This window comes from Caretta caretta, chromosome 1, assembly GCF_965140235.1.
Source record: "Caretta caretta isolate rCarCar2 chromosome 1, rCarCar1.hap1, whole genome shotgun sequence".
Taxonomy (NCBI): Eukaryota; Metazoa; Chordata; order Testudines; family Cheloniidae; genus Caretta; species Caretta caretta.
Window position 1 is genome coordinate 118,518,860 of NC_134206.1, and position 22,129 is coordinate 118,540,988.

A 22,129-nucleotide genomic window follows, 5' to 3' on the forward strand; every position below is an offset into this window, starting at 1 on the left:
AAAGCCTGAAAATTCTGTACAAATGGAGACAGTCAGAGACTTAAATTAGACTGCTGCCAGACAGGAAGAAATCAAACAGTGCTAGCATACAGAAAAGCATGGGGGTATAGTAATTGTCAGATTGCAGCTCTCTTTGATGAGTACTACATTTCGGCTTCTATCGCAAGCATAAGCAGAGTGATTATTGGCTAGCATATGCTGACAGTGTAAAAAAAAGAGGCCATTGAGCTAGAGTTTGTCATATCAAATCAATGAAAGAAGTAATAACAAGTAATCTTCTTGTGGAGATCCCTGCAGTGTGAGAATTACTCAAAACCTGCTTGGAAAATTATCTTGAAGGAGAGCCACAAAAATATTAGTTTTAACACTTATTCAGATGCTAACACTTCAGTGGTATCGGCATTGAATTATGATACAGTTTTGCCGTTCTGGCCACCAGTACTACAGTATTTTGAAATCCCCAGGCGGTATGCCACAATGCAAAGGGTAGTTTATTGAACAAGTGGAATGAAAGGGCAAGCCATACATTTTCCGTATTGTTGTGGTCTGCAGTGACAACATGGATGTGAATCAGCTGAATTCTAATGCTGTTCAGAGTATAAAGATTGCACTGAAACCCAATGTAGAGTTCTATTGTGTACTGAGTATTACTCACAGAATAACTGCTCCACAGCTGCCAAAAGGCAGGCAGGTCTAGAAAGAATAGAAAGCAATGGTGGTGTTGTGAGAATTTGTGAACACCAGAGGGGCGTGCACTCCTACTGTTTCTGTCATGAAAGAAAGAAGGGAAGATATAGATGGTCTATATTTAAATCCAGCAATTCTGAGGAAAAAGTATATTTAGCATGCACTTGTTAACATCCTTCCAAAACTGGATAGGACGTGTGTTCAAGTCTACATGCCTCTAAAGGGTTGTGAAAATTCCCAGTAGAAGAGTAGCGCTAAATTAGGCCGTGATTCTGCAAGTTCCTCTGCGCAGGCATACCCAGAACCCTGGCCCTGAGCGGCTTTCAGGATTGGGAACATAATAGCTTGAGTTGGCCAACAACATTTCACGTTTGTTCCCTTTTTGCATTTGTAACATGCCTGACATTTTTCACTGAGAAAAGGGCTCAGCTATTACAAGACTCTAAGAGGGAGTTACTGTCTACATGGACGATATTCCGGTGTGTGGATGTTCAGAGGAAGAACACGATAAGCACCTAGAGGAAATCTTTAAACAATAAGAACTTCTGGTCTGAAACACAAGAGGGGGAAAAAAAAAAAAGCAAACTGTGCCAAACTACTTCCACTTTTTAGGCCATGAGATTACTCAAGATGGACTGCATCCAGATCTAGAGAAAGACAGCCATCTTAGAAACACAGTCTCAATAATCTATGCAAAGCAACAAATAAGGGGCATAATAAACCATCTTGGACTTTTTTTTTTTTTTTTTTAACAGAATCACCTAATTATCGCTGAGCCACTGAGGTACACTTTTGAGCTTGAAAGTTGAATGAACATGGAATTTGAATAAGGAATTAGCCTTGAAGGAAGTAGAAACTAGCATTGAGGGCTCCAGTATGAGCTTTCTTTGATATTGCATAGTAAATAATTGTGTGCATGGATGCCAGCAGTTACAGTGCAGGCAATGTGTTACTGCAACAGTAATGTTTCATATTAAAGCCATTACCTTCCTCTTTGATAACATTACTACTGCACAGGCACTTACAAATAGAAAAATGTCAGGCCTGTGCCTCAATTTATAAAAGTTTTCTTATTTCCAGACTTTTTTCGCCTAGTCACAGATGCCAAAATATTTGTAGATTTAAGTCTGCTTCTGCCACCATTCCTCATATTTAGTAGGATTTACTCATGTGAGGAAAGTCCATTGATGTAAGGCTAGCGCACCATGAGTAAGGATGGTAGAATCAGGCCCTAAGGGAATAAGCATTTTGCAGTCTGTAACTAGGTGAAAAGATTTTTTTTAGAGTTAATAAAGAGGGTAAGAACCAGTGGAGTAAGCCAGCAGTAGTGTAAAATAAATAAATAAATCTACTTCTCCAAGCTCCTATGTCATTGAGATTAACAAAGGAAATTTCAGAAAGAATAGAAGATGCCTATAACTTGTTGCAAATTCCTTAAAGGGTGTAGATGAGACTTTGCAGATGGACTCTTTAATTCCTGATAAGAAACCAAACTTTTAAATTATCACACACACGAATAACAAGACTCCCCTCCCCTCCCTCCTTCCATCCCAAAAACCCCAACAGATTATTGAAATTCTATTTCTAATTTGGGGATGGACTCTAATCTTGTATTACACCAATACAACTTCAGTGCATTATTTCTATGTAAGCAAGATCAGAATCAGGCATCCAAGAGGAGTGTATGTAGTAGTAGAATAGTCTATTGTGTTTTTCCTGCTAGAGCCAGTCCGTTCACCACAGCATCTTGGGCAGTGGTCAGCGCCTTCCCTTAAAATGCACATACTTGTGTAATTACATAACGTGGGGATGGGATGGGAAAGACAGACTGTCTTCCTGTCCCTAGCAGAGGGACACCTTGAAACTTGATAGTCCTTTTATTTATCCTAACTAGTGTAACAACAAATGTTGTTGTTTTTTGAAGACTTCCTTCCTGTCAAAATATAGAAATGCTCATGTGTATTGTACTGCCAGAAGGGGGAAAGCATGCTAGATTACTGGGCAAAGCTGTGAGCCGAACAAATAGAAACACTTAATTGTGCGATGAGTGGTTTTTTGTGGTGTTTTTTTTTTTTCCTCCCATAGCTGCTTGGAGCTTCATTGTACTTGCTGATTGTACTGTAACGTTGTTGTGAAAGACACCTTTCACTTCAGGATAAGTGTAAAAAGCGATTGTGGTCCTTTATGGAACCACATAGCTGAAGCAACAGGAGCACCACCCAAAACACAGGCACATGGCAAGGCTTGAGTAGAAGCTGAACCATGTAGCTCAAAGGGCTTTTTGCAGACTGATATAGCAAATGCTGGGGCTTGGGCATTGATTGTTGGAGCTGTGAGAGAAACAACAGAGAAATGGAGAGAGAAGCAGCAGAAAGCCAATCAGACAGACCGACCAAGCATTGGGGGCGTGGCCCTGAGAAAAAGATGACAGCTGGGTTCCCAAGCTGTGGTACATGTACCACTTGCAGTATTTGAGCTTGATGTCCCATCAATTCACTTCCCAAGAATTTTTTAAGAAGGTTGTATGTGAACCAGTGAAGTTTGGTTGCCACTGGCCTAAAGAGAGTTTTTTTGGGCAGAGTGCTGACTGAAAATGACTTGGAACTATGATGCGCAAAGAAACTGTGTCCAACTATTTGACACCTTCTATGTACAGGGAAACAGGACTTTATGTACATTCTTGGTAAACAAACAGGATTGCATAAAAGAAATACCTGACTCCATCATCAATGTCTCTCCCTAATGGAAACAACTTGCAAGGTCCCAAATGCTGGCTACCTGTTTGAGTCAAAAGGGGTAACAAAATATACTTTTATGTTGTCCTTTACAAAGTAATTGTTAACTTAATCAGAATCAATAAACAAAACCGCTAAGATTTATTACAGATATTTATGACAGGTTTCAGAGTAGCAGTCGTATTAGTCTGTATTCACAAAAAGAAAAGGAGTACTTGTGGCACTAAGGTGGCACTAAGGTGCCACAAGTACTCCTTTTCTTTTTGTGAATACAGACTAACAGGGCTGCTACTCTGAAACCTGACATTAGGCAAGGCACTGAATTTAGCCGTATGGAGTGGAAATCTATCAACTTCATGAAAAAACTCATACAGATACAGACAGACATCATCTTCCTTTCCAAATGCAAACAGATGGACCAAAAGGACTGAAGGTAAAAAAAATCCATTACAATCTACATATTTGTTAGTTTCTAAGGTGCCACAAGTACTCCTTTTTACAGATATTTATAAGTTTGTTAGTTCAGTGGGGCAGGAGGGAATGTTATAAATATGTACTTCGCTGTTAACTGCCATTTGCAATCTAGTCAGACATGACAGTTTTACTCCTGAGAGCATTTTGCGCCAAAAAATAAAAAATTAGGTGCTAAAAATTCTGCACACAGTAGTTTAAAATTCTGCAAAATTGTGCAAGTTTTATATGTCAATAAATAAATGCAGAGGTTCCAACATTGGGGAGCACAGGCCACTGGCTCACAGAGGTGGGAGATCACTGTGCAGCTCCCCCCCCCCGGGACACGGACTTGGTGGTAAGGCTGCACACAACCTTGACACAGTGCAAGGACCGTGCCTGCTACAGAAACACCCCAGGGCCCTGCCTCTCCCTGCCAGGTGCACCAGGTGTGGGCAGGCAGGCTCGGCAAGACAGGATCCAAGTGTGGAGGGGTTCAGTGTGTGTGTGTGGGGGATCCAGGTGTGGGTTAAGAGGGGTGGGGCAATCTGGGTGCTGGTGGCTCAGTGGGGGAACCAAGTGCGGGGGGGATCTGGATGCACAGGGGCTTGTTAGGTGGTTCTGGGTGCAACAGTAATGGGACTCTGCAGTGGGGTCTAGGTGAAGGTGGTTGGGGCTCAGCCTGGGGGGTGTCTGAGTGTGGGAGGGGATACAGCTTGTCAGGGGGGTCTGGGTATGTGTGTGGGGGTCAGGGGAGGTCCAGATGCTGGGGTTGTAGAGATCAGTGGGGTGGGGAATGAGGTGCAGCTGGTGGGGCAGGTGGTGGGCTCGGTGGGGATCCGAGTGCGGGTGGCTCATTGGGGTGATGCAGGGGGAGTTGGGCTCATCGGGGGGGGGTTCTGAGTGCAGGGGGTGAGGCTTAGTGAGGTATGAGGGGGTCACTGCACGGGGGTTGGGTGGATGGGGGAGCAGCTCCCTGTACAGGGATCCCACCTCCTGCAGCTGAGGAACGATGGGCACAGGAAGCAGAGTTGGGGAGGAGAGTTCGTAGAGCTTCCTGCAGCTGGGGGAGAAATCTGGGGATGGGTCTCACCCGGGCCTGGATGCCGTGCAGGGGAAGAGAAAGTCCCCTCCTCCACAGCCAAGCCCAAACTAGCAGCTGATTCAGGCGCAGGGTAGGAGCCACCAGTCAGGTCTTCCCCAGTCCTGCCGTCTTCCCCACAGTGAGTTACCTCTCTGCCGGCTGCCCTGGGCACCTGAAACACACTACTGTGGAGGGTTGTATGACTGCTTTTGTGGCTTCCCTTTGCTTCCCTGTCAGAAAGTCATTTTTCTCCAGGAAGCAAAGAAATCTGCAGAGGACATAAATTCTGCACATTCGCAGTGGACAGGAGTAGACAATGGACACATACTTCAGACTCCTGGGCACTTCCACTGAGTTCCACTCATGGAAGGATCATCCACATGTGGTCCAATCCTCTTCAGCCTGGAAGTGGGTCTCATATCCCTTTCTTGCATTATTTGCTTCACCTCCATTCTGGTCCCTCCAAACCCATGTATGTTGCAATAATAATACAGACCAAGGTTTATTCACTTCTTTTGCAGATTCCCAGGAGCTGGTATGGCCAGAGTGGAGGGTCCCTTGCAGCATAGTCTCAATGGAAGCAGAGCCTGGGTCGGTGACTAGGACCCATGTTGCTGTGGGGCTAAAAAGAGTAGGTTGGGCTGCAGCCTGGGCTCTGAAACCCAGCAAGGGGGGAGGATCTCTTAGCCTGGGCTCCAGCCTGGGCCTAAACATCTACACTACTCCCTACAGCTCTGCGGAATGAACCCTGTGATTCCGGGTCAGTTGATCCTGGCTCTGAGACTTGCTGCCACAGGGTGGGTTTTTGCTGAGTAGATGTACCAAAGCAAGTCAGGAATAGAAGATCACACTTACTCTGACTACATGACATACTGCTTCCCTCTACTGCCTCAAAATGCCACATCCCAAGCATATTCAGGGCCACTCCTTCTTGAAATTTTCCATGAAGCTTTTTGCTAACCCTAGATGCTGTCATGTCGTCTAAACTGTAAAATCAATATCTTGTGCTATTTGTTGATATTTAAATCTAGAAGTGATATCAGTGATCATAAATAACCTATAGCTATTTTCAGAAGGCATATTATGGATGGAAGGAACCCAGAAAACTTATTTTCTTAGTCTGTTCCTTCCAAATAAAGTGCTTCCTGGCTTGACTTGTCCTGTTCTTCTACAGAATTTATGAGAGAACACCTGCAAAGTTTATATCTTCAGAGACCTCAGGCAGGTACTATGGATGGATCACCATTTCCCCCTTTTTGTTTACCTGTACATATCACCAATGCAAGACTGTAGGTGAGATTCCCAAGAAAGATTCTTAGACTATTAAAATCTTGATTGCTGGAAATAAGCAGTAAATAACTGGGGTGGTGGTGGAATCCCCCTCTAGTATCACCTTGCATTTGTTGCTGACTATAGTCCGCTGATTGCCAGAGGTGGCTGTATTTTGTTTCTTGAGTGCTTTGGATTGAAAGTTATGGTAAAATTGTATTTTTCTTCTTGCAACCATTATTTAGCCTTACTCAGATGTCAGTGCACTCAACATGCAATTCTGCTCCTAGAAAATTCTGTTCTTCCACCTTGAAAAAGAACCAGACTATTTTCAATTTATCTGGAATATTTATTACACTATGTATCACCATAGCCCTTTGTTTTACTATATGATCCTTGAGACAAGGTAGGTGAAGTAATCTCTTACTGGACCAACTTTCATTAGTGAAAGGGACAAACTTTCAAGCTTAGAATGAACTCTTCTTCAGGTCTTTGATTAGTTTTCAGTTGTCTGATCCTCCACAGCCATTTATAAATGGTATTTTGTGTTAGTTTCCTTCCATTGATTCTATATGCCTGAAAAACAGCAAATTGCGTGTCTTTTGATTATATGATTTTTAACCAACTTTAATGTGATTAAAAAGCCTGAGCCTTTGAAGGAGTACTGTTGATTAGGCTCAACCAGAGGCAAGTCTCAAGGAATAATCAATAATGGCATGTGTGCATGACATGTGATACTAAAATAGAAGGAAGTTTATTGTACTCTAGCCTTGCTCTCTTTCTAGTCCGAGGAAAAGTTTTCCTCAGGGGACAGAAATCTCATTTTAAAGACTAACAACTCAGTCAGTTTTCTTTAAGTACTTTTCAAATTAATTTTCAGCGAAGTCAAAGTTGAGTGTAAAAACAAAATAGCAATAAGTGTCAAATCAGAACAAAAGAAGGAATAAACATGCACAAATCTAGCCACTCAGCAGTTTTTTAATTTTAAAAAAACCCTGACTTCTCTTCCAAACTGTTTTATGAAGGGAAAAAACACCATCCTGCTCACTACTACGTCAAATCATATTCTAGAATACCCATGTTCTGACTGAGCATTTTAAGTAACCTCTTCTCATTCAATAATTAATATTTTAAAAGACATTATTGTTCCTCCATCCCTCATCTGTTCTTTTTAATATTTCAGCTGAGTAGTACATTCACTTTTCCTTCTGCTTGCCATTCTCTAGTACGAAAACAAAATTCTGGTACTTGTGTAGACCACGCACACACTGTGAGGGAAAACAAAGTTGAACAAACTATAGTCAGCTTACAGTGTTTGGCCTAATCAACTATTTAATTGGTACCTAAAAAGCAATCAAAAGAGTCACCTTCAGGTATTCCAAATGCCAGTTACTATTGGCTGTGCCACATACCTGGCTGCACATGTTAGAATATTCAGAATACATAAAACATCTTGTGTATTGCAAGCAGAGGGCCAAATCCTTTGTTTATTAATCAAAATTCTCTACTAATAGGCACTTTGCCCAATTTAGCAGTATGTGATTTGGTCCATAGTGACTGAGTGTCAGAGTCTAGAGAGGGAGTGAGATTCTGACCTCAGTTACTCCAGTAGTTATAATGGAATTACTTCATATTTACTATTATTTATAATCTGACCAAGAGAGAGAACTCTGGACATTGAATTAGACCAGCGGTTTTCAAACTGTGGGTTGGGACCCCAAAGTGGGTGGTGACTCTGTTTTTAATGGGGTCACTAGGGCTGACTTAGACTTGCTGTGGCCAGGGGCCAAAGCCCAAGCCTGAAGGCTTCAGCCCTGGGTGGCAGGGCTCAGGTTACAGGCCCCCTGCCTGGGCCTGAAGGCCTTGGGCTTCAGCTTTGGCCCCCTGGCCTGGGGAGGTGGGGCTTTGCCTTTGCCTCCTCCCCCAAGGCAGTGGGGCTTGCTTGGGCAGGCTCAGGTTTCAGTCTCCCCTCCTGGGGTTCTGTAGTAATTTTTGTTGTCAGAAGGGGGTTGCAGTGCAATAAGTTTGAGAACCCCTGAATTAGACATTCATATTTCAGTGGTCATCAGTATTACCAGTATAAAATAATACCAGGCAGGATTTACAGTAGTAGTCCTTGGTTTTCAAAATCCCTTCTTCAAAACTATTTAAAATGACAGTGGGGTATGCATCCCTATCCCACTCCATTTTCTGAACAAAAACTAGTGAAGTTCTGCCTCATCTTTTGTTTCTGTCTATAGACTCCAAGGTTTGGGCCCTTCAGCAGAGGAAACTCCAGCAAGTTACTGTTTTGGGGCTTGTTTGTTTGAACTTCTGATGCCAGGTGGATTTCACAAAAGCAGAAGAGAGTTAGATTGTAAGGTATTTGGGGCAACTTTTTGACCTGCTTGTATAGCACCTTGCACACTGGGGCCCTAATCCTTGACTTGGGTCTCCTAGGCATCACAGGAATATAAATAATGTGTGAGAGTGCTGAGAAACAATCCTAGCCCTAAGCCATTTAGGTCATGTTCAGTCAGTCCCTGACATTTCTCATAGTTTAGAGAATTAAGATGTTGATTTTGCAAATATTTACACATGTGAATAGTTCCCCTGATTTAAAAGTTAAGCAGGTACTTAAGAGTTTGCAGGCTTAGGCCCTAAGCAAGTAGGTCTGCACAGTTGTGATCCAGAAAACATTTGGAATCCCTTTGCTCTCCCCTCCCCCACCTTCTTATGACTTGTGAATATGAAAATGACTAGGCTTAAATGGATATATAGCATGAACATTATTTATCTATTGGATGTATTTACAGTATATGTAACCTAGCAAGCAATCTTGTTGTTACAGAGTGACTTTAAAATGGGAAGGAACTTGTAGATAGCTCATATCTGAACTGATGCAAATATATGCCAAAAATGTGCAATGCACTGTGTGTTAGTGTCAGAGGATGGTGACAGATATGGTATGCTAATACTCTGGCACATTGAGGAATGTTGATGCCTAGAGATGGCTGTGTGAGCTTCTGATCATATCTCCCTAGGGAGCAGCAGGACAGTATTTAACATATAATAAGACCTTGCCTTCTTGGAGGGGCAAAAAAGAGAGCCCTGTCCTGGAATGTGCAGGCAGGGGTGCTGGAACAATTTGTAGAGGGGGGTTGCTGAGAGCCATTGAACCAAACTGTAAACCCTGTACATGATGGAAACCATTTCAAGCTGGAGGGTGCAGCAGCACCCCCAGTTCCAATACTTACGTGTGCACACGCCCATCTTTCTGAGGGAGAATAGAAGAACCCTGATTTCTGGAAGCTGGGATGGGTGGAGGAGCAACCAGCAGCCCCTGCCTTCAGCAGGCACAGGGTGGATCCCTGGATGAGTGTGGAGGCGATACTGATTTCACTCTCAGTAAGATGTAAGGGAAAGGGAGAATCAGGGCCGCTGCTAGCCGACTGGGGGCCTTAAGCAAGAATATCCCCCCCAATAATTAATAGGAGGCCCCTGAGTTTCTCAGGCCCCGAAACAATTGCTTAGTCTGCTTATGCCTAGTGCGGCTCTGCGGGGAGGAGGGCTGAGGGGAATCAGTGCCTCTCAGGACAGCGGTGGGGAGGCGCTGCCCCTTCCCGGCGGGGTCTTTCTCCTCCCCGCAAGGGGGTGTCCAAGCTTTCCTCTCTCCCAGCCCGGCACGGAGAGCCTGAAATGCGGAGTCCCGGGTGGGGGAGGCGCTGCGGGGCCGGGCTAGGCGGGGAAGCGAGGGGGAGTCTCCTGGCGCCGCAGCGCGAATCCCGGCCGCGGTGTCCCCGGGGAGGGAGCGGCGGCGGCTCCGCGTCCAGGCTCCTCCCCCGCGGCCGGGCCGCTAGGCGGGCGAGCGGGCAGGCAGGCGGGCCGGAGGGAGGCGGCGGCGGCACGATGTGGCTGCGTCCCGAGGAGGTGCTGCTGAAGAACGCGCTCAAGCTCTGGGTCACCCAGAAGAGCAGCGGCTACTTCGTCCTGCAGCGGCGGCGCGGACACGGGGACGGCGGGGGCCGCTTCACCGGTACCGCCCGGCCGGGGCTGGGGTGGGAGCCGCCCAGGTGGGGCCCGCCGGGCCATTGCCCCCCAGAGCCGCTTGCCCCGCGGGCCCCGCCGGGCTGGGAGGGGAAGCGAAGCGGGAGCGCCCCCCACCTTCTTCTCCCCGTGCCTGGCACTGCGGCGGGCGGCGGCCCCGGGCTCAGGAATCAGCTGGTTCCGGTCGGGGCCGCAGGGACCTGCCCGCCAGGGGGGCAGCGGAGCGGCAGCTGCTGCCCGGGGGAGTCCGGAGCAGGCTCTTTGTTCCGTGCCCCGGCGGGCTCTGCGGGAGGCTGGTGCTGGGTTTAGCGCGGAGACAGGGCCGCCCCCTCTAGCCGGCCGGGGGGTGTCTGTGGCTGCGGAGCGGGGCACTGCCGGAGGGTGTCCAGCTGCGGCGGGTTCTAGTCGCCGGGGGCCCCGGGGCCTGCCTGCAACCACGGGGGTGGCCCCTCCCAGAGTCACCGGTGCTGGGGTGGTTTGTTCTGACAGCTGGATAAGTTACTTGGCAAGATGCTCCTTCCGGGCTCCTGGAAAATCCTTCCCTTTAAGGTGAGAAAAAGATGTTGAGGTTTGTTTTGGGCAAGGCACTGAAAAACCGCGGGCTGTTTGTTCAGCTGCAGTCGGAAGGCAAACAGAATCCTATTGTCCCCCTGCTTCAGTACAAAACAAAAGCGTGTCCCGCTTCATAAAGTACTTGTTAAACTCCCTAAGAAATAATGCGTGCAGTTCTGGGCACTCTGCTGTAAGAATTTGAGTTATTGCCTTGTAGGGAGTGTTGCCTTTGTCTCCCATGAATGTTGGCAGTTTAAATAATCCAGATGAAAAGGAGAGGGAAAGGAATTGGTCTTTGACTCTTTCTCAGTGATCTTCTGAAAGGTAACCAAAAATACTAAGTTAGTGCATAGACTCCATCCTAATGGACAGTGTAGAAAAACAGAAGTTTTCAGAATAGGTGGATTAACCTGGAATGAAAGAAGAGAGATACTAGTGAGAAGAGTGAGCCAAAAAAAAAAAAGTTCCATACTGTTCTTATACAAGTGTTGAGTGAAAAACACACACAATTTATAGTGGTTTAAATTTCCTTTGTGCATGTGTTGCAATATATTAAGTGCCGATTATCCATATTTCCTTTTTTTAAATAAAGGATTGATTCTTCAGAGTTCTTTGACTCTGACCAACTCTCTTGAAACTTGATAAGTTCAACATCAACTGTACTAGTGTAACTACCCTGGTTAGGATTGAAACAAAAGGGGTATATTAGCATTTGTCTTAAAATTTCACTTCTTTGAGCTAGCACAAATGCAGCTTTAGTACACACTGCCTGCAAGCATTTTAGTGACTATGTTGTCCAATTCTGCTTTAAGCAGGTCTAGCCTTTATGGTGGTTAGTGTGCTGGTGGCCTATCTGCTGCTTCATATACACACAAAAAGCAGCAGTGATAATACAGATGGCTGCAGAAGAGCAATTGCCCAGAGCTATCCTTTGGGATTTCTAAAAATGAAAGGGGCAGAGCCGCTCAAGATTGATTCTAGCTTCTTTGCACAAAGAAATCACCAAAAACCTTGCAGTCAGTAATATCAAAGATAGATCTGAGGAAAATCACCATGAGTGATCTCTTTCTACATCTGTGGCTAGGACATGATTAACTAATGAAACAAGTGGAGCATCACATATTCAGGACTAAAATTGATTGAGTAGGGCCAAGAAAATGATTTGGTGGCAGTTATCTGCATATACTTTCTTAGTGTTCATGGGATTTCTGTCATCCTATCAAATATACATGGTGAAAAATTAGATTTAGTAGTGCATTTGCAACTTCATATTTCCATTAAATAGCTTCCAACCTACATTTGCATTTTTACTTCATTTAACTGTACAAAATGTTTATTTTTAGCTCCTTAGTTGTGCATGGTACTTTTAGAAGAAAATATGAAGACAATGGATCATATTCTGCCCTAAATTACAACTGTGTAAATCTGGAGTAAATTCACTGGGATCAATGAGTTATACCAGGTTAACTGTAGAGTAACTGAACAGAATTTGGTCCAAAGTCCTTGCTCTGAGACGTTTACAATCCAGATTGGACCAAAACATAAAGAATATGATGATACATCATGTCGGGGATGGAGAAAGACAGCAGCAAGCAAAAAGATGAAGGAATGCTGCTCTTCAATGAGTCTGACTTCTGCAGAGAGAAGATTGTATTCTATATCTTAATTTTTTTTAATTCAAATTTCTTATGATGGATTGTAATTTAAAAAAAGTTGAGCTCTTTAAATCTCACAATCTTTTTTTGGTCCATAATAGACACTTTTAAAGGCTACTATGTTTATTTGATATACCAAAGGTAGAATTGTTCTATGATTCTTGTCAGTATGTGGCATTGTCTTCTATCATCTCCATTTTATTTGGAGTCGGTGTCTGTCCTGGCTGTGTAGGCATTCACTGTTTGTCACCACGAATGCTTAATTCTGATTCAGTAGACCAAGATGTCATGTTACAATTGTGTACCTTTCATGAAACCCTGGCCCAGCTGAAGTCAAGGGGATGGGATCAAGATTTAACCCCTAGGGTTTATATTATTATTTCCCCTTCCTCTTTGTGTGGAACACATAGCCCACTCTTCATTCCTTGATTGCTGGGATGAGAGAGATTAATTTCTAGATCTAAAAATAGCTTCTTCAGCTGTTAGTTTTAGGTCCAGGTGGATCATGTGGCTGAAATCACAAATGTGAAGTCTCTACTCCTGAGCTTTCCATGGCAGACATCTGCAAGTTTAAAATAAAAAAATGATGTTTGTTGTCTAGCTAAGTTCCTGGTGCATCCTGTTGACTGAATGCAGAAGCTAAATCTGCAGTGCATACAGTCTTTTTATGTAAGGTTAGCATAAATCTGTTTTGGCTGATTAACTGAAAACACGCTTTCTCTTTTTATCCTCTTAATTTCCCCCATCTTAAGAAAATTAGACACATTTCTTTAATCAGCTTTTGTTTGTATTGCAGAAGAGCCTAGAGCAGGGGTGGCCAACCTGTGGCTTCGGAGCCACATGCGGCTCTTCAGAAGTTAATATGCGGCTCCTTGTATAGGCACCGACTCCAGGGCTGGAGCTACAGGCGCCAACTTTCCAATGTGCCCGGGGGTTGCTCACTGCTCAACCCCTGGCTCTGCCACAGGCCCTGCCCCCGCCCCACCCCTCCCCTGAGCCTGCCGTGCCCTCACTCCTCCCCCTCCCCGCTGGAGCCTCCTGCATGCCAGGAAACAGCTGATCGGGAGGTGCCGGGAGGGAGCGGGAGGCGCTGATTGGCAGGGCTGCCGGTGGGTGGGAGGTGCTGAGAGCGGGGTGGGGGAGCTGATGGGGGGGGGTTGCTGACTTATTACTGTGGCTCTTTGGCAATGTACATTGGTAAATTCTGGCTCCTTCTCAGGCTCAGGTTGGCCACCCCGGCCTAGAGGTTAGGTGCATCTTACAAATGAAAAACAATTAATAGAAAAAAATTAAGTGCACTTTATGTTGAACATAAATGAAATGTTACAATTCTCTTTTACTTGGAACAGTCAAAAATGAGAACGATGGTGGGAAACAAAGTGAAACAAAATAGTTAAAACTAGTGTGAAACTTTCAGTGTAAATATTTAAAACAAGTTAGTTCAGTGATGGGAGAAATGGCTTGAAATTTCTAGGACTTTTAAATAGACTCTAAAAATAGATTAAAGAAATGTCACCCACATGGGACGAGATTATACTACTTATTTTTTAGAGCAGATGTCTATGAGTCAGGAGTTCTGGGTTTTGTTTCTGGCTCCATCAATAACTTAGTGAAAAATGAGTGCTTACCTCGCAAGGCTCGATAGGCAGTATGCATTTTTATTCAGTCTTTCATCTGGAAGCAAAGTACTATTATTAGCAGAGCCATCTTTGACTTTAAAATTATACAGCAGTTCACAGCCCTAACTTTGATAAATCATGGAGGTTGTTTTTCTTTTTCTTTTGGTTTGTTTTTTAAAGGCGGCATCAGATGTCGCTTAATACATTTTAGTGTGCACAAAGGCATGTAAGCCACCATGATAGTATATGGTGTTTTCACTGCTCCTGTGTGTGAACAACTGTTTTGGGGTCCATTCTTTATTTACTCACTCTTCTTTCCAAACCATTTCTCTCTTCTTTCCAGGTTAATCTATCCAGAAAGTACAAATAAACCTAACACAGACAGCACAGCAGAAGAAAATATTTTGTTTAGATATATTCTTATTTCATTCCCAAATAATTGAACTATAGGGTAGTCATATGAAAGTACTAGTCTTTAATGTCTGTTTCTGTCATCAGGGTAGTGTATTTGTATTGAACTTTGAACAGGTGTGTACATATGAGATACATATAACCTGTACAGTCACTTAATCTGCATACTAGCAAAGTTCACTGATACAAGTTGGGTTTGCAGGTGATGTGGAAAACTGGCTCACTTTCATACAAGAGAAGGTGAGGGGAGATCTCTTAATCTGTTGATCACCCACTTTGTGTAGACTCGCAAGGGACCTGACACAGCAAAGCGCTTAACCAAATGCTTAACCCTGAACATGTGAGTAGTTCCCTTGACTTCATTGGGACTACTCACATGCTTAAGTGCTTTGCTGGATCAGGGACATAGGCAGGAAATCTGAAATGTGTTTTAGAAAGCATGTGTTTCAGGATGAAATTATCCACAAATTAACTTTTATCAAGATGTAATTCAGTAGCACTGGCTGATTCTGGGGTTCTATATACGTATAACTGAAGAAATCCTTTTGTAGTAGATCACTTACATTGTTGCTCTGGAAAAGGTGGGAGCTGGTTGAACTTGAACTTAATAACTAAGATATGTGTGGTATCTTTCTGTAGTCTCTGTAAAGAATCTATGGTCTCCTTAGGTCAGGGGTAGGCAAACTATGGCCTGGGGGTCGCATTCGGCCTGTGAGACCTTTTACTCCGGCCCTGGAGCTGCTGCCGGAGAGTGGGACTGGGGGCTTGCCCCGCTCCGCACATGCCGTGGCTCCCGGAAGCAGCAGCGTGTCCCTCCTCTGGCTCCTATGCATAGGGGCAGCCAGGGGTCTCCACACGCTGCCCCCGCCCCAAGTGCCACTCTCTTACCACTTCAAAAGTTATTTCTCCTCCCTTGGTATCCTGCTGTTAATTGATTTATCTCTTTAGACTGACCTAACACTTGGTAAAGCAACCCACATCCTTTCATGTTTTATACCTGTTCCTGTATCTTTTACTTCAGGCATCCGATGAAGTGGGTTCTAGTCCATGAAATCTTATGCCCAAATAAATTTGTTAGTCTCTAAGGTGTCACAAGGACTCCTCATTTTTTTTCAGCTAGGAGAGAAGCTCATAGAGAGTTGCATCCCAGTGTAGGAGGAAGCAGACTATACACTGATGAAATTTTTCAGTTATAAATGGTTTTACTGGGTAAAAAATCATGGAGGATTGTGCGAAGCTGCAAAAGAATGGAAATGCATTAGGGAATTTGGCAGTATCATTGATGGTGACATTTAATTCTAAGTGTGATGCAACACTGGTAAAAATAATCAGTATTTCTTATATACTGATAGTCTCTGAATCTGTATGTTCCTTTAGGAAAGTAAACTTAGGGCCGGTCTACACTTAAAACCCTGCATCAGCGCGGCACAGCTGCGCTGCTGTAGCACTTAAGTGAGGATGCTCCTATGCTGATGGGGAAGTTTCTCCTGTCACCTAGTTAATTCACCTTCCTGAGAGGCAGTAGCTATGTCAACGGGAAAAGCTCTCCTGTTGATGAAGTGCTGTCTACAACAGGGGTCTCAAACTCAATTTACCTTAGGGCCAGTGCCAGTCCTCAAATTCTCCCAGCGGGCCAATAATGTCACTGAAGAGGGTGTTCAGAAAAGAAAATGTTTATATTTTTTTATTTCGAATTTCTTAGAAATAATCAAACTGTCATACAACTTTATACAATTCTTTGCCTGCCAGAGAGTTTTTTGTGTTTGCCAGACACCTGGCAACGCTTCAGTTCTGTCAGTTTGTTGATATTTGGCCTCAGTGACTAAGCAGTTGAAAACTTCAGGATTGCAGCAAGGTGGGCATCAGATAGTTGTGTTCAGTATTTTGATTTATTTATATTCATTGTGGGGAAAAAGTGACGCTACCTCCATGGCTGATTCTGCCTGGGAACTAATGATGCTGCCTCCATGGCTGACTCGCCGTGTATCTCTCTCTCTCTCCCTCAGCCAGTGGGAGCTGCAGGGGGCGGTGCCTGCCACAGACATTGCCGGCAGCGTGGTTGTATGCGCCTCTCCTCTGCGGGCAGCAGGGGGAGGTTCTCGGGCCGCATATGGCCTGCGGGCCGGGACTTTGAGACCTCTGGTCTACAAGGTGGGCTAGGTAAGTATAACTGTGTCGCTTAGGGTTGTGGATTTTTCACACCCTTGAGCAACGTAGTTACACCGATATAGGCCTGTAGTACAGACCTGGCCTCAGAAGCTGTAGAAAATAGGTTTTGATCAATTCATAGCATTTGTTAAAGTGAATAAGATATTACGGTGCATTTAAAAAAAATGCCATCCTGCAAAGCAGCTGTTCTCAAATTGTGACCCACAGAGCACCTGCTGGTATTGCAGAGAGAGCTGGCTGGTCACAGGGTGCTGCCTCCCTTCTTTATTTCCAGTTGCCAAATTATTTACTGCATTTTGATTTAAAATAAAAAAGTGTCCATGCTAGAGTCTAGATTCCTTTTCGAGAAACAAAAAATATAACATAAGCAAAACTAAAGCCAGCAGCTGCTGTGCATCTTCCAGCCAAAAATAATCAACTATGATAAAGTCCAGTCCAAACAGTATCCCCATCCCTCGCAAACATTGGCTCTTACCATGCCTGTTCCTCTCCCTGGGCAAATAATGAGGCGTTTAGCATACTCCAAAATTCAAGCTATTTCAGACCAAGGGAATGAGTAGGCCGCAAAGTTGAGGTCCCGTCCTGGAAAACATCATTCTGTTAACAGCTTCTTATGCTGAGGGACTCCACATTAAATGTCCCCATTGATAGCAGCTGTTGTAGTATGGCTCAGGGAGAGGTCTCAAGAAGGGAGGTTCTAAGTTCGTTAGGGCTTCAGAGGTCACAACCAAAGTCTTGGACTCAAATTGGGAATCGATGTGTGGATGAGACTATAGTGTTAATAGGAGGGATTTAAGTTTATTAGGAACTGGGGAACCTATTGGGAAAGGAGAAGCTTCTACAGGAAGGATGGGCTCCACTTATACCAAAATAGAACCAGATTGCTGGTGTATTTAATTAAAAAAGTCATGGGGGAGTTTTTAAACTAAGGGCTGGGGGAAAGCTGACAGGTGCGGAAGAGCATGTGGTTCAGACGGACACATGCCTAATGGGAGGATCTATTAACAGGGATTCTGTATATCCTAGTAAAGAGGATAGAAGTTGATAAAGTACCGGTAGGAGCTGAAGAGAAACAGTCAAATGAAAGAGTCCCATTCAGTTACATCACATGAAGGCAGACAACTAAATAAAATTGACAAATTTTATAAGTGCTTGTACACAAATGCAAGATATCTAAATATAAGAAGAGTGAAATTTCGTGCCTGGTATTAGATGAAGATGATATTGATATAATAGGTATCACAGAAACTTGGGACGATTGTTGTTCAACATAGTCAACATGATCTGGAAAAAAGGGATAAACCATGAGGTTGCAAAGTTTGCTGATGATACACAATTATTCAAAATAGTTAAAACCAAAATTTACTGCAAAAAGTTACAGAGGGATCTCTCAAAACTGGATGACTGGTCAAGAAAAAGACAGATGAAATTCAGTGTTGATAAATACAAGATAATGCACATTGGAAAACGCAATCCCAACTATACAGGCAAAATGTTTAAATTAGGTGTTACCACTCAAGAAAGTGATCTTGGAGTCATGCAAATTTATCTGAAAACATCTGCTCGATATGCAGCAGCACTCAAAAAGGCTACCAGAATGTTAGCAACCATTAGTAAAGGGATAGATAATAAAGATAGAAAATATCATAATGCTACTATAGAAATCCATGGTACGGCCACATCTTGAATACTGTGTGTAGTTCTGGTCTTCCCATCTCAAACAAGATATATTAGAAGTGGAAAAAGTACAAAGAAGGACCACAAAAATTATTAGGGGTATGGAATAGCTTCCATAGAACAGGTGTTACAGTTATCATCACTACTCCCCCTCATAGGAGAAAACGATTCTTTCTGACCAATAGGCTATTCAATAACTTAGGTCAAGTTTACCCTACAAACTTACATCATATAACTACGTCGCTCAAGGGTGTGGATTTTTCACACCCCAGAGCGATGCAGTTACATCGACCTAACCCCCGATGTCGACTGAGCTGTGTCAATGGGAGGGCTTCTCCCATCGCCATAGCTACTGTCTCTCGTGGAGGTGGATTAACTCTGCCGCTGGGAGAAGCTCTCCTGTTGGCGTAGTAGCATCTTAACTGAAGTGCTACAGCAGCGCAGCTACAGTTCTTTAAGTGGAGACCTGCCTTTAGGCTTTAATCAAAAATGTTTTTGTAGCCTTGTCCACAGCTGGAAATCAGAGATCATATTTCTCTCCCTCCCTCTTATATTGTTCTTTAACTGTAACATCTTAAAAGGTCTCTCTTAAAAACATGTTTTTCTTAAATTTTCCCCGAAGAAGGTGATGTCTCCACAAGTGAATTTGGGCTGCAAATAACTTAAAGCATGGAATCACATGCATAAATAACTCTCAATCCTCAACAAAGGCTGTAATATGAAGGCCCAGTTTCTCAGCTGGGTCAAACCAACAAACATTTTGTATTTTTGATGTGTGCATATGGCATTATCTATGTGCTCTGCCTGCTCTAATCTCTAATGAGCTCGCAGGTTACAAAGCAAAATGGAACCAGCAAACAGAGTGGAGGAGCAGCACGTTATGCATACACACACATACTACAGTGATGTGTGTTTTTAAATGCCTTGAAAGCCATGAATGCACCTGCAAATCAAAACAGAAGTTTCAGGTCTAATATTTAGCCTACCAGCATGGATTGTATCTGTTTAAAGTGTGAACATCAGCCCCTTTAACACTGAAAATCACTAACTAGCTAAAATGAGATTGGAATAAATATAGAGGGAATGTGTTTTTGTTTCTGTTGTGTCGTAGTGGACACACTCTGCAGAACAACAAGATGGGTAATTTCTAAAGGATTTTTTGTGGTTACTAGAATTATGTAGTACTAGAGTGCTCCTAATAACTTTGGGGGGGCATTATATGGCACCAACAAAATGTGTGAGAGATTCTTTTTTGACAGTATTCAACAGAATTTATACTGTGGTGATTTAGGGGACTATCAAAAGGCAGCATATATGTCCCACATATTTATTAGGTACATTAATTTTAGGCTGGAAACAGTTTTTCTAGACTTGTAGTGTGACAGAGCCTTTAGCTCTGTGGACTTTAGAACCAACATGGATGGCAACCTTATCTTAGTATATCTTAGGCTGCAGTCATGTTGACTCCTGTTAAATAAATGTGACAACCCTCTGCAAGAAATATGTGGATAAAAGCATACTTGGAAAAATAGCCTGAGGAGAAGAGGGGGTCATGATAAATGTTCTTTCATAACACATTAGGAGAAGTACATTGTGGGTTTTTAGGAAGTGGGGAAGCATGTTCATACTTCTGCTCTTTCCTCCTTCCCCTTCCTATATCACGTCTCTTTCACTCTCCTACAGCACTCCTATGACAGCAGACCCCATGATTGTATCTTGAATTTCCAAGGATATTAGCATATGAAACAAATGGGTAGCTAAATCTCAGAGTAATATAAACCCACAGAAAACATTGAAGAAAACTTGTGAAATAATACCATTAAAAGTAAAAACTTCGCTGGCTGGGATATGATAACTTCCAACTTCACAAAGAACATGATGCTGTACACTCAGTTTAAGAAGTAACACAAACAATTGTAATTTCAGTTCACTTTTACATGGTGAAAAAGAAATTTAAGGCACTGACTTGTTGCCTAGGTGTTGAAGGGCCTGATCCTGCAAACACACATGAAAGTAGTCCCACTGACTTCAGTGGGATTACTCTTGTTTAATGTATTACACGTGCATAAACGTTTGCCACATCAGGCCCTTAGTAATGAAATCTAGCTTCGTGAGCTTTTTTCAAATGTGGTAAAATCAGCATCGTCACCAAGGAATTTTTTGTTTTGTTTTTTGTTACAGCAGGGTTAGTGTACTATTAATTTATCTTTTCCCCCCCTTTAAATAGCTTTCCTTGCTATCGGTATAAATTCTGTTGAGTTGAATTGAGAAAGCTAGTAAGAAATACACCACTGTGTGTGTGTCCTGTTGGCTTGAAACCTGCCCTATCTGTACCCTGTGCAATCTCGGTGAAATCAACATATGTTTGTATGAGATAGAATTTATCTGCTAGTCTTTAGCTGTCTGTGTAACAAAAATTTTCTTGATATTACAGAGCTATAAAGCAGAAGTTCCTCAGTGAAATGTGAGTGAAAGCAGGAATCTGTTAAACATCACTGCTGCATGACTAAAACATTTAGAACTGCTGCAAGCAAAATCAGAGTGTCATGTTGTACTGGTTCTAGGAAGAACTTGATGCCAATTTTGGTGCTAAGTTTTCCTTGTTTTGATGTTCCCTAGCTTGCTATACCAAACACCTGTTCACCAGAACAGAGTTCTTTGCCTATATTTAACCCACAAGGATGAGGGCCAGATACTGAGCTACATCAGAAATTAGCTCAGTGCAGATCAGCAGTAGGGGGATGCAAAGGTGTTTTAAGTTGCCTTTATGCTGCTAACTGTCCTGGAGTTGGACAGCCTTAGACAGCTCCAGTTAGTTATGTCCAACTGTCTGTGAGCCCAATGGAATGTTCTGATAGCTGGAACACAGCAGTTGAACTTGGCAGTTTCCATCCATGTGCCTCACTTGTGCTAAGAGGTTCAGAAGGGTGGTGTCGCTGGTAAGAAAATAAGAATGGCCATACTGGGTCAGACCAATGGTCCACCTGGCCCAGTATCCTGTCTTCTGACACTGGCCGGTACCAGATGCTTCAGAGGGAATCAACAGAACAGGGCAGTTGTTATAGCTCTACCCTATCCAGGGATTCCCCTTTTGCAGGTTGAATCCTCAGGGAGAGGCCACTTAAGCTACCTGTAAAACAGAGCATAAGGGAACAATTGGGGTCTCTGAGTTGGAAGGTTTGGGTTTTCTTCCTGGCTCTGCTGAGTTCTTCTGTGATAACAGGAAAGTTGCTTAACCACTTTGCCCATCTGTAGCATACAGGTAGCTGCCAGCCTCACAGGGTATTGTAACTTTCTAATTTGCTGTTTTGCAAAGTGCATTGAGCTGTTCAGATGTTACTTCGCAACAAAAATACTCAGATATATTGTTTGAGGGAACTAGGGGTGAATAATACTTAATTCCATTCAGAAGTTATTTCATTGTCCATTTTTGTTTCTAAAAGTTTTAGATAAGACATAACTTCTGTATTTTCTTGGTGTGATTTTTTTTCCCCCCCCCATGGTTTACTTCTTGCCCAAAGTCTCATATCTGTCGTCTGGGATGTAGAGCAGAAAGTGTTTCTCACAACCATTAGCTGTCATCCTGAATTGGAACCTCACTCCATGTTGCAACAGATGGAAGCATCCTGTTTTAATTCAGTGTATTTATTACTCTTTTGTGTAAAAGCATTTTGTTTTTACCTGACTACTCGTTTTGCTCCCATATTCCTGTTTTGATTATGCTTATAAGCTTCTGGATGAGAGAGGATATGAGAGGCAGGGATGGCACATGGCACTAAAATGCTTAATGAGCTA

At 43.4% G+C, this 22,129-nt stretch overlaps 1 protein-coding gene and 1 long non-coding RNA gene across 5 annotated transcripts in view; one reads left to right on the top strand and one right to left on the bottom strand.

Annotated features, from left to right (window-relative positions):
• Nucleotides 1-6,553: 6,553 nt before the first annotated feature.
• Nucleotides 6,554-9,940, bottom strand: LOC142072702 (uncharacterized). The gene is made up of 2 exons (XR_012669267.1): nucleotides 9,462-9,940; nucleotides 6,554-6,801 (listed from the first exon to the last, which is right to left on the bottom strand). It is a non-coding gene; the product is annotated as an uncharacterized LOC142072702 (long non-coding RNA).
• The window catches only part of TBC1D8 (TBC1 domain family member 8), a 73,715-nt gene continuing 61,467 nt past the window's right edge, over nucleotides 9,882-22,129 (top strand). For 2 of the 4 annotated variants that reach the window (XM_075130459.1, XM_075130466.1), the window contains exon 1: nucleotides 9,882-10,240. In XM_075130459.1, the coding sequence (XP_074986560.1) occupies nucleotides 9,904-10,240 (337 nt within the window). In that variant the 5' untranslated portion in view covers nucleotides 9,882-9,903. The remainder of the gene's footprint in view (nucleotides 10,241-22,129) is intronic. The other 2 variants (XM_048857687.2, XM_048857709.2) reach the window with 1 other exon arrangement.